The sequence below is a fragment of the Oncorhynchus tshawytscha genome, unplaced genomic scaffold, assembly GCF_018296145.1.
Source record: "Oncorhynchus tshawytscha isolate Ot180627B unplaced genomic scaffold, Otsh_v2.0 Un_contig_3562_pilon_pilon, whole genome shotgun sequence".
NCBI lineage: Eukaryota > Metazoa > Chordata > Actinopteri > Salmoniformes > Salmonidae > Oncorhynchus > Oncorhynchus tshawytscha.
Window position 1 is genome coordinate 24901 of NW_024608893.1, and position 12600 is coordinate 37500.

Below are 12600 nucleotides of genomic sequence, written 5' to 3' on the forward strand. Positions count from 1 at the left end.
ACGACCCAGACATAACACAATACAGCCACGACCCAGACATACTGTAACACAACACAGCCACGACCCAGACATATCACAACACAGCCACGACCCAGACATAACACAACACAGCCACGACCCAGACATAACACAACACATCCACGACCCAGACATAACACAACACAGCCACGACCCAGACATATCACAACACAGCCACGACCCAGACATAACACAACACAGCCACGACCCAGACATATCACAACACAGCCACGACCCAGACATAACACAACACAGCCACGACCCAGACATATCACAACACAGCCACGACCCAGACATAACACAACACAGCCACGACCCAGACATAACACAACACAGCCACGACCCAGACATAACACAACACATCCACGACCCAGACATAACACAACACAGCCACGACCCAGACATATCACAACACAGCCACGACCCAGACATAACACAACACAGCCACGACCCAGACATATCACAACACAGCCACGACCCAGACATAACACAACACAGCCACGACCCAGACATATCACAACACAGCCACGACCCAGACATAACACAACACAGCCACGACCCAGACATAACACAACACAGCCACGACCCAGACATAACACAACACAGCCACGACCCAGACATACTGTAACACAACACAGCCACGACCCAGACATAACACAACACAGCCACGACCCAGACATACTGTAACACAACACAGCCACGACCCAGACATACTGTAACACAACACAGCCACGACCCAGACATAACACAACACAGCCACGACCCAGACATACTGTAACACAACACATCCACGACCCAGACATACTGTAACACAACACAGCCACGACCCAGACATACTGTAACACAACACAGCCACGACCCAGACATACTGTAACACAACACTTGTTGCCAGACCCACCATATGCTAAGTGTAAAAACGTATATTACTACAAAACTCTTTTCAGAAAATGAAAAATGTTTTCAAAATATGGACTCTTAGGGTAGAGGCCTGGGAGCCATGTTGAATCTATAATAATATATATGGACTCTTAGCGTAGAGGCCTGGGAGCCATGTTGAATCTATAATAATATATATGGACTCTTAGCGTAGAGGCCTGGGAGCCATGTTGAATCTATAATAATATATATGGACTCTTAAGGTAGAGGCCTGGGAGCCATGTTGAATCTATAATTATATATATGGACTCTTAGCGTAGAGGCCTCGCCACAGGTCTTTACGGAGCATGTTGAATCTCCCTGTTACTGCCCTTACAATAGATGCTGTTTGAGAGGAGAGGTCATTTCATTGTGTAGCCTACGCTCTACTGTAAGCCTATGACAACTAAAAACGTTCGTTTGATTTGAGGTCAGAGAGGTCGGCCCCGTGACCCAGAAGGGCTTCTACCTGGCGTTCCAGGATGTGGGGGCGTGTATCGCTCTGGTCTCCGTCAAGGTGTTCTATAAGGTATTGTGATGTTTATGTATTATATATGTCTGTCTGTCTGTCTGTGTCTGTCTGTCTGTCTGTCTGTCTGTCTGTCTGTCTGTCTGTCTGTCTGTCTGTCTGTCTGTCAGACAGTCCGTCCGTCCGTCCGTCCGTCCATAAGAAAACTGTATACAGTGGCTTGTGAAAGTGTTCACCCCCTTGGCATCCATCCTCTTCTGTTGCCTTACAACCTGGAATCAAAATGGAAGGGGAGGTTCGTATCATTTGATTTACACAACATGCCACTTTGAAGAGGCAGAATATTTTTTATTGTGAAACAAACAAGAAATAAGACATAAAAACAGAGAACCTGAGCGTAACTATTCACCCCCACAAAGTCTATACCTTGTAGAGCCACCTTTTGCAGCAAATACAGCTGCACGTCTCTTGGGGTATGTCTCTATAAGCTTGGCACATCTAGCCACTGGGCTTTTTGCCCATCATTCAAGGAGAAACTGCTCCTTCAAGTTGGATGGGTTCTGCTGGTGTACAATAATCATTAAGTCATACCACAGAATCTCAATTGGTTTGTCTGGACTTTGACTAGGCCATTCCAAGACATTTAAATGTTTCCCCTTAAACCACTAAAGTGTTGCTTTAGCAGTATGCTTAGGGTCACTGTCCTGCTGGAAGGTGAACCTCCGTCCCAGTCTCAAATCTCTGGAAGACTGAAACAGGTTTCCCTTAAGAATTTCCCTGTATTTGGCACCATCCATTATTCCTTAAATTCTGACCAGTTTCTCAGTCCCTGCCGATGAAAAACATGGATGGTGTTCTCCGGGTGATAAGAGGTTTTGGGTTTGCGCCAGACATAGCGTTTTCCTTGATGGCCAAAAAGCTGACTAGAGTACCTTCTTCCATATGTTTGGGGAGTCTCCCACATGCCTTTTGGTGAACACCAAACGTGTTTGCTTATTTTTTTCTTTAAGCAATGGCTTTTTTCTACCCACTCTTCCGTAAAGCCCAGCTCTGTGGAGTGTACGGCTTAAAGCGGTCCTATGGACAGATACTCCAATCTCCGCTGTGGAGCTTTGCAGCTCCTTCAGGGTTATCTTTGGTCTCTTTGGTGCCTCTCTGATTAATGCCCTCCTTGCCTGGTCTGTGAGTTTTGGTGGGCGGCCCTCTCTTGGCGGGTTTGTTGTTGTGCCATATTCTTCAAAGTTTCTGATATTTTTTTATAACCTAACCCTGATCTGTACTTCTCCACAACTTTGTTCCTGACCTGTTTGGAGAGCTGCTTGGTCTTAATGGTGCCGCTTGCTTGGTGGTGCCCCTTACTTAGTGATGTTGCAGACTCTGGGGCCTTTCAGAACAGGTGTATATATACTGAGATCATGTGACACTTGGACTGCACACAGGTGGACTTTATTTAACTAATTATGTGACTTCTGAAGGTAATTGGTTCTTATTTAGGGGCTTCATAGCAAAGGGGGTGAATACAAACACGCACCACTTTTAATTTATTTATTTTTTGCATTTTTTTGTGTTGTTAGAGTAGATTGTTTTTTTCACCAATTTGGACTATTTTGTGTTTGTCCTTCACATGAAATCCAAACTCCAAGGGGGAGGAATACCTTTGGCCCTGTACTGACTTTCTATCTCTCTCCTTATCGAAGCGCTGTCCATCCACTCTGAGGAACCTGGCAGCGTTCCCAGACACAGTACCAAGGGTCGACTCCTCCTCGCTGGTGGAGGTGCGGGGAGCGTGCGTGGAGAACGCAGAGGAGAGGGACACGCCCAAACTGTACTGTGGGGCGGACGGGGACTGGCTGGTTCCTCTGGGGCGATGCGTCTGTAGTCTGGGACATGAGGAGATTGACGGAATCTGCCAGGGTGAGTTGTTGTGGCTTACAATTTCCCCTGGGCACAGATATCAGTTCAACGTCTAGTTTTGAGTTGTCAAAATACGTGAATTCAACGTGAAATCGACAAAATAATTCACCACGTCATTGCATTTAGGTTAAACGTTGGGTGACAAAAATAAGAAATTGCAAATCCAATCAGTTTTACACATTGATTCAACATCATCACGTTGAATTATTTTGTTGAAATGACATGGAAACAACGCTGATCAAACCAGTTTTTTGCCCAGTGGGTTCTTAGTGCTTTATATTGTTGTGTGCTTATTCGGGCTGACCCCAATTAGTCGACTGGTCGATTGTTTTATGTTTTTGGGTCGAGCAGTAGCAAATATATATAAATATATTATTTATGGCACGAGACTCCTGTCTTATTCACGCCCATTTTAGTTAACTAATCCATTGTCAGGGCCGAGACCAATCCATTGTGAAGGTCGAGACTAATCCCATTGTGAAGGCCGAGACTAATCCATTGTGAAGGCCGAGACTAATCCATTGTGAAGGCCGAGACTAATCCATTGTGAAGGCCGAGACTAATCCATTGTGAAGGCCGAGACTAATCCATTGTGAAGGCCGAGACTAATCCATCGTGAAGGCCGAGACTAATCCATCGTGAAGGCCGAGACTAATCCAATGTGAAGGCCGAGACTAATCCATTGTGAAGGCCGAGACTAATCCATTGTCAGGGCCGAGACTAATCCAATGTGAAGGCCGAGACTATTCCATTGTGAAGGCCGAGACTAATCCATTGTCAGGGCCGAGACTAATCCATTGCCAGGGCCGAGACTAATCCATTGTGAAGTCCGAGACTAATCCATTGTGAATGCCGAGACTAATCCAATGTGAAGGCCGAGACTAATCCATTGTGAAGGCCAAGACTAATCCAATGTGAAGGCAGAGACTAATCCATTGCAGAGGCTGAGACTAATCTATTGTGAAGACCGAGACTAATCCATTGTCAGGGCCGAGACTAGTCCATTGTGAAGACCGAGACTAATCCATTGTGAAGACTGAGACTAATCCATTGTCAGGGCCGAGACTAATCCATTGTGAAGGCCGAGACTAATCCAATGTGAAGACCGAGACTAATCCAATGTGAAGGCCGAGACTAATCCATTGTCAGGCCTGAGACTAATCCAATGTGAAGGCCGAGACTAATCCATTGTGAAGGCCGAGACTAATCCAATGTGAAGGCCGAGACTAATCCATTGTGAAGGCCGAGACTAATCCATTGTCAGGGCCGAGACTAATCCAATGTGAAGGCCGAGACTAATCCATTGTGAAGGCCGAGACTAATCCATTGTCAGGGCCGAGACTAATCCATTGTCAGGGCCGAGACTAATCCAATGTGAAGGCCGAGACTAATCCATTGTCAGGGCCGAGACTAATCCATTGTGAAGACCGAGACTAATCCAATGTGAAGGCTGAGACTAATCCATTGTGAAGGCCGAGACTAATCCCATTGTGAAGGCCGAGACTAATCCCATTGTGAAGGCCGAGACTAATCCATTGTGAAGGCCGAGACTAATCCATTGTGAAGGCCGAGACTAATCCATTGTGAAGGCCGAGACTAATCCATTGTGAAGGCCAAGACTAATCCATTGTGAAGGCCGAGACTAATCCATCGTGAAGGCCGAGACTAATCCATTGTGAAGGCCGAGACTAATCCAATGTGAAGGCCGAGACTAATCCAATGTGAAAACCGAGACTAATCCATTGTCAGGCCGAGACTAATCCATTGTGAAGGCCGAGACTAATCCATTGTCAGGTCCGAGACTAATCCATTGTCAGGTCCGAGACTAATCCATTGTCAGGTCCGAGACTAATCCATTGTCAGGTCCGAGACTAATCCATTGTCAGGTCCGAGACTAATCCATTGTCGGGTCCGAGACTAATCCATTGTCGGGGCCGCTGGGGGGAGTGGCTAAATTGCACAATGTATGTCTCGCTCCCACCAATTTGTGCACATTCATTGTTTAATGACTTCATTGTGTGAATTGTTTGCTTTTGATTGTTAGTGTCTATCATTAATTCATTACATTTATCACCAGTAGTATATTTACTGTTAATTCCTATAATTTATCATCTATAATGTTTGGTTTCACTCATTTCTGTTAATTAATCAATATATTACTGTTCGTTTTTTACCATTCTGACTGTCGGAGTGGAGATGTTGTTTTCAGAGCACAAACCTCTTGTGAGAAACACGTTTTGGTTTTATTTCATTCCATTTACGAGGTTTGCAAAATTTAGTAATTGTCCATTTTCTGAGTAGGCCTATGGTCTACCTTATAGTCTACACTGTAGTCTACCCTGTAGTCTACCCTATAGTCTATAGTCTACCCTATAGTCTATAGTCTACTTTATAGTCTACACTGTAGTCTACCCTATAGTCTATAGTCTACCTTATAGTCTACACTGTAGTCTACCCTATAGTCTACAGTCTACCCTATAGTCTATAGTCTACCTTATAGTCTACACTGTAGTCTACCCTGTAGTCTACCCTATAGTCTACCCTATAGTCTAACGTATAGTCTACCCTGTAGTCTACCCTGTAGTCTACCCTATAGTCTACCCTATAGTCTACCCTGTAGTCTACCCTGTTGTCTACCCTATAGTCTACCCTATAGTCTATAGTCTACCCTATAGTCTATTCTCTACCCTATAGTCTACCCTATAGTCTACTCTAGAGTCTACCCTGTAGTCTACCCTATAGCGTACCCTATAGTCTATAGTCTACCCTATACTCTATTGTCTACCCTATAGTCGACCCTATAGTCTACCCTATAGTCTAACGTATAGGCTACCCTGTAGTCTACCCTATAGTCTACCCTATAGTCTATAGTCTACTCTATAGTCTACCCTATAGTCTACTCTATAGTCTACCCTATAGTCTATTGTCTACCCTATAGTCTAACGTATAGTCAACCCTGTAGTCTACCCTATTGTCTACCCTATAGTCTATAGTCTACTCTATAGTCTACCCTATAGTCTATAGTCTATTCTATAGTCTACCCTATAGTCTATTCTCTACCCTATAGTCTACCCTATAGTCTACTCTAGAGTCTACCCTGTAGTCTACCCTATAGCGTACCCTATAGTCTATAGTCTACCCTATACTCAATTGTCTACCCTATAGTCGACCCTATAGTCTATAGTCTACCCTATAGTCTACCCTATAGTCTACTCTAGAGTCTACCCTGTAGTCTACCCTATAGTGTATGTCTACCCTATAGTCTTTTGTCTACCCTATAGTCTACCCTATAGTCTACCCTATAGTCTACCCTGTAGTCTACCCTGTAGTCTACCCTATAGTCTATAGTCTACTCTATAGTCTACCCTATAGTCTATAGTCTACTCTATAGTCTACCCTATAGTCTACCCTATAGTCTATAGTCTACCTTATAGTCTACCCTGTAGTCTACCCTATAGTCTATAGTCTACCCTATAGTCTATAGTCTACTTTATAGTCTACACTGTAGTCTACCCTGTAGTCTACCCTATAGTCTATAGTCTACCTTATAGTCTACACTGTAGTCTACCCTATAGTCTACAGTCTACCCTATAGTCTATAGTCTACCTTATAGTCTACACTGTAGTCTACCCTGTAGTCTACCCTATAGTCTACCCTATAGTCTAACGTATAGTCTACCCTGTAGTCTACCCTGTAGTCTACCCTATAGTCTACCCTATAGTCTAACGTATAGTCTACCCTGTAGTCTACCCTGCTGTCTACCCTATAGTCTACCCTATAGTCTATAGTCTACCCTATAGTCTATTCTCTACCCTATAGTCTACCCTATAGTCTACTCTAGAGTCTACCCTGTAGTCTACCCTATAGCGTACCCTATAGTCTATAGTCTACCCTATACTCTATTGTCTACCCTATAGTCGACCCTATAGTCTACCCTATAGTCTAGCGTATAGTCAACCCTGTAGTCTACCCTATAGTCTACCCTATAGTCTATAGTCTACTCTATAGTCTACCCTATAGTCTACTCTATAGTCTACCCTATAGTCTATTGTCTACCCTATAGTCTAACGTATAGTCAACCCTGTAGTCTACCATATTGTCTACCCTATAGTCTATAGTCTACTCTATAGTCTACCCTATGGTCTATAGTCTACTCTATAGTCTACCCTATGGTCTATAGTCTACTCTATAGTCTACCCTATAGTCTACTCTAGAGTCTACCCTGTAGTCTACCCTATAGCGTACCCTATAGTCTATAGTCTACCCTATACTCAATTGTCTACCCTATAGTCGACTCTATAGTCTATAGTCTACCCTATAGTCTACCCTATAGTCTACTCTAGAGTCTACCCTGTAGTCTACCCTATAGTGTATGTCTACCCTATAGTCTTTTGTCTACCCTATAGTCTACCCTATAGTCTACCCTATAGTCTACCCTGTAGTCTACTCTATAGTCTACCCTATAGTCTACCCTATGGTCTGTAGTCTACCCTATAGTCTAACCTATAGTCTGTTGTCTACCCTATAGTCTACCCTATAGTCTGTAGTCTACCCTATAGTATACCCTGTAGTCTACCCTATAGTCTGTAGTCTACCCTATAGTCTACCCTATAGTCTGTAGTCTACCCTATAGTCTGTAGTCTACCCTATAGTCTGTAGTCTACCCTATAGTATACCCTGTAGTCTACCCTATAGTCTGTAGTCTACCCTATAGTCTGTAGTCTACCCTATAGTCTGTAGTCTACCCTATAGTCTAACCTATAGTCTGTTGTCTACCCTATAGTCTACCCTATAGTCTGTTGTCTACCCTATAGTCTAACGTATAGTCAACCCTGTAGTCTACCCTATAGTCTACCCTATAGTCTGTAGTCTACCCTATAATCTGTAGTCTACCCTATAGTATACCCTGTAGTCTACCCTATAGTCTGTAGTCTACCCTATAGTCTGTAGTCTACCCTATAGTATACCCTGTAGTCTACCCTATAGTCTGTAGTCTACCCTATAGTCTGTAGGCATCTAAATGCGCCCCACCAGTAATAAGCTGTGGAGCATCTCAAAGTAATGTTTTCTCCACCTCAAACAGCAAGCGAACAAAGTCTGTTTTTACATTCATGGAGAATGACAATAGTTCCTGTAGTCTACCCTATAGTCTACCCTATAGTCTACCCTATAGTCTACCCTATAGTCTACTCTATAGTCTACCCTATAGTCTACCCTATAGTCTACCCTATAGACTACTCTATAGTCTACCCTATAGTCTACCCTATAGTCTACCCTATAGTCTACCCTGTAGTCTACCCTGTAGTCTACCCTGTAGTCTACCCTATAGTCTACCCTATAGTCTACCCTATAGTCTACCCTATATTCTACCCTATAGTCTATTCATGCAGAATGACAATAGTTCCTCAACGTATCTGAAAAACAAATCTTCCCAGCTCTCTCTCTCCCTTTCGATAACCACTCAGTCTGAAAGGGATAAATATCATGCTCTGATCCAGTGGAAATGTCATAAAATAAGCCTACCTAATTACTGATTATCCCTTGCGTAAATAGCCTACAGCTGTTTCTGTCCTGAGCTCACTGGTGCAGGAGGGCACAGAATATTTTAAACAATGTTGCAAGTTTGCTAGCTCTCCAAGTTAATAGTTGATACAATGTTTCTAGTTCCTTGCAGACAGGCCATGCGTAGACAATGTGATTTATAGGATAGTTATTTTAATCAGGTTATTTTCTATCTGTGGGCTGGTTTTTATTTGTTGGTTTCATGTCGGCTGTTTTTACATAGTTGGTAATGGGAATAGAAGTTACTTTTCAGGTTTGTATCATTTTCATTTTCATTTAGATATAAATGTTGATTTTTATTTTTTATTTATTTTTATTTATCTGTTGTTTTACCAGGTAAGTTGACTGAGAACACATTCTCATTTTCAACAACGACCTGGGGAATAGTTACAGGGGAGAGGAGGGGGATGAATGAGCCAATTGTAAACTGGGGATTATTATATGACCGTGATGGATGAAGACACAAATTGATGAACCCTTGATGAACCACATGACAATGATTTTGAGATACGAAGACGTTTTTATAAATGAAATGATACCTGTTCCATGAAACTGTGCATGTGAAAGCCATAACTGTCACTCAGAGCGGTAGAACTGGTAAGATAAATTCGCGTTTCCACATGACAAAATTTGCCGACTCCTCATGTAGCCTTTTACTACCGGCAACTTCTGGAGAATAACGGCAGAATCTGAGACAGCCAGCAGGAGAGGGAGGCGGATGGGAGGGTCAGGTTAGGGAGGGTCAGGTTAGGGAGGAGGATGGGAGGGTCAGGAGAGGGAGGGTCAGGAGAGGGAGGGTCAGGAGAGGGAGGGTCAGGAGAGGGAGGCGGATGGGAGGGTCAGGAGAGGGAGGCGGATGGGAGGGTCAGGTTAAGTATTTCTTCTTCTGGTTATCTAGATCTCTGGCTCCCTCTTGAGTCATTTGTGTCTTATATCATCAAACAGTGGGCTTAAAGCATCAGACAGCTCGATGCATCAAGTTGATTTCAATTCATTGTACACTGAAGTTGAGGTACAATGAGAAAGTCATTCTGCTTTGAAAGTTGATAAACTTGTAACCCCACTTTTGAGAAAATGGCCTGTGAATGTGTTGGTACACCAAGTGGAGAGCTCTTCTTGTCTCCGCCCCTATTCTGCATCGTTCACACCCTCTTAAGCCTTAGCCCCACCCATCTCTTTAAGGATTCGCAGTGTAGTAAAAAAACAAAGATTTCAAGACTAAAAGTGGTGAACGTAGTAGAAAAGGGTAGTAGTACTTCTTCTAGTCGGCCTGTATCCTAAATACACTTCTTCTAGTCGGTCTGTATCCTAAATACACTTCTTCTAGTCGGTCTGTATCCTAAATACACTTCTTCTAGTCGGTCTGTATCCTAAATACACTTCTTCTAGTCGGTCTGTATCCTAAATACACTTCTTCTAGTCGGTCTGTATCCTAAATACACTTCTTCTAGTCGGTCTGTATCCTAAATACACTTCTTCTAGTCGGCCTGTATCCTAAATACACTTCTTCTAGTCGGCCTGTATCCTAAATACACTTCTTCTAGTCGGCCTGTATCCTAATACACTTCTTCTAGTCGGTCTGTATCCTAAATACACTTATTCTAGTCGGTCTGTATCCTAAATACACTTCTTCTAGTCGGTCTGTATCCTAAATACACTTCTTCTAGTCGGCCTGTATCCTAATACACTTCTTCTAGTCGGTCTGTATCCTAAATACACTTCTTCTAGTCGGCCTGTATCCTAATACACTTCTTCTAGTCGGCCTGTATCCTAAATACACTTCTTCTAGTCGGCCTGTATCCTAAATACACTTCTTCTAGTCGGTCTGTATCCTAATACACTTCTTCTAGTCGGTCTGTATCCTAAATACACTTCTTCTAGTCGGTCTGTATCCTAAATACACTTCTTCTAGTCGGTCTGTATCCTAAATACACTTCTTCTAGTCGGTCTGTAACCTAATACACTTCTTCTAGTCGGTCTGTATCCTAAATACACTTCTTCTAGTCGGCCTGTATCCTAAATACACTTCTTCTAGTCGGCCTGTATCCTAAATACACTTCTTCTAGTCGGTCTGTATCCTAAATACACTTCTTCTAGTCGGCCTGTATCCTAAATACACTTCTTCTAGTCGGCCTGTATCCTAATACACTTCTTCTAGTCGGTCTGTATCCTAATACACTTCTTCTAGTCGGCCTGTATCCTAATACACTTCTTCTAGTCGGTCTGTATCCTAAATACACTTCTTCTAGTCGGTCTGTATCCTAATACACTTCTTCTAGTCGTCCTGTATCCTAATACACTTCTTCTAGTCGGTCTGTATCCTAATACACTTCTTCTAGTCGGCCTGTATCCTAAATACACTTCTTCTAGTCGGCCTGTATCCTAATACACTTCTTCTAGTCGGTCTGTATCCTAAATACACTTCTTCTAGTCGGTCTGTATCCTAAATACACTTCTTCTAGTCGGTCTGTATCCTAAATACACTTCTTCTAGTCGGTCTGTATCCTAAATACACTTCTTCTAGTCGGTCTGTATCCTAAATACACTTCTTCTAGTCGGTCTGTATCCTAAATACACTTCTTCTAGTCGGTCTGTATCCTAAATACACTTCTTCTAGTCGGCCTGTATCCTAATACACTTCTTCTAGTCGGCCTGTATCCTAAATACACTTCTTTTAGTCAGCCTGTATCCTAATACACTTCTTCTAGTCAGCCTATAATCTGACTTTAGTGCAGGTCATGTTGTTCTTCACATTACCGTTTCTGATAAACACACACTTTATCAAATAAAATAAAATAAAATAATAAAATCCCTAATCTTATTTATCACAGGATACAGAAGGTGTAAACGGTACAGTGGAATGGTTACTTGCATAGTGAAGTCTTTTGTTTAGACATGTAGCTAGCTAGCTAGGTTAAAGAAAAGGAACCATAAACCCAACTCTAATGCTGAGTTAAAAACAACAGGGAACTCAACAACAACAACAAAAAACTGGGAAAAATCTGTCATCCAACTCGAAATAAAATCCAACTGGGGAACTCAAGCCTCTTTTCTAGAGTTCCTTCACAAATCATACATGTACCGCTAGCTAACTAGCTAATAGTACACCTCAACTGGCAATGGAAACGACTATCTGACTAAATTAGAAACTAGCTAGACTCTTTACCCATAGACATTGGCTTTAGCTCAAAGGGCTAACACTGCCTGGTGTGTTTAACTCTGCCTCATGGCAGGTGGTACAGAGCTAGCCTCATGGCAGGTGGTGCAGTGCTATGGCAGGTGGTACAGAGCTAGCCTCATGGCAGGTGGTGCAGTGCTATGGCAGGTGGTACAGAGCTAGCCTCATGGCAGGTGGTGCAGTGCTATGGCAGGTGGTGCAGAGCTAGCCTCATGGCAGGTTTTGCAGAGCTAGCCTAATGGCAGGTGGTGTAGAGCTAGCCTCATGGAAGGTGGTATAAAGCTAGCCACATGGCAGGTGGTGCAGAGCTATCCTCATGGCAGGTGGTGCAGAGCTAGCTTCATGGCAGGTGGTGTAGAGCTATGGCAGGGGGTGCAGAGCTAGCCTCATGGCAGGTGGTGCAGAGCTATGGCAGGTGGTGCAGAGCTATGGCAGGTGGTGCAGAGCTAGCCTCATGGCAGGTGGTGTAGAGCTAGCCTCATGGCAGGTGGTGTAGAGCTATGACAGGGGTGCAGAGCTAGCCTCATGGCAGGTGGTGCAGAGC

The 12600-nt window shown here is 43.4% G+C and overlaps 1 protein-coding gene across 1 annotated transcript in view; it reads left to right on the plus strand.

Annotated features, from left to right (window-relative positions):
• Positions 1–12600, plus strand: part of LOC121843935 (ephrin type-A receptor 6-like) — a gene marked incomplete at its 3' end in the record, with an annotated part of 83175 nt that overhangs the window by 22240 nt on the left and 48335 nt on the right. Inside the window, exons 4-5 of the mRNA XM_042313826.1 lie at positions 1364–1462; positions 3100–3316. Of these exons, the coding sequence (XP_042169760.1) occupies positions 1364–1462; positions 3100–3316 (316 nt within the window). The remainder of the gene's footprint in view (positions 1–1363; positions 1463–3099; positions 3317–12600) is intronic.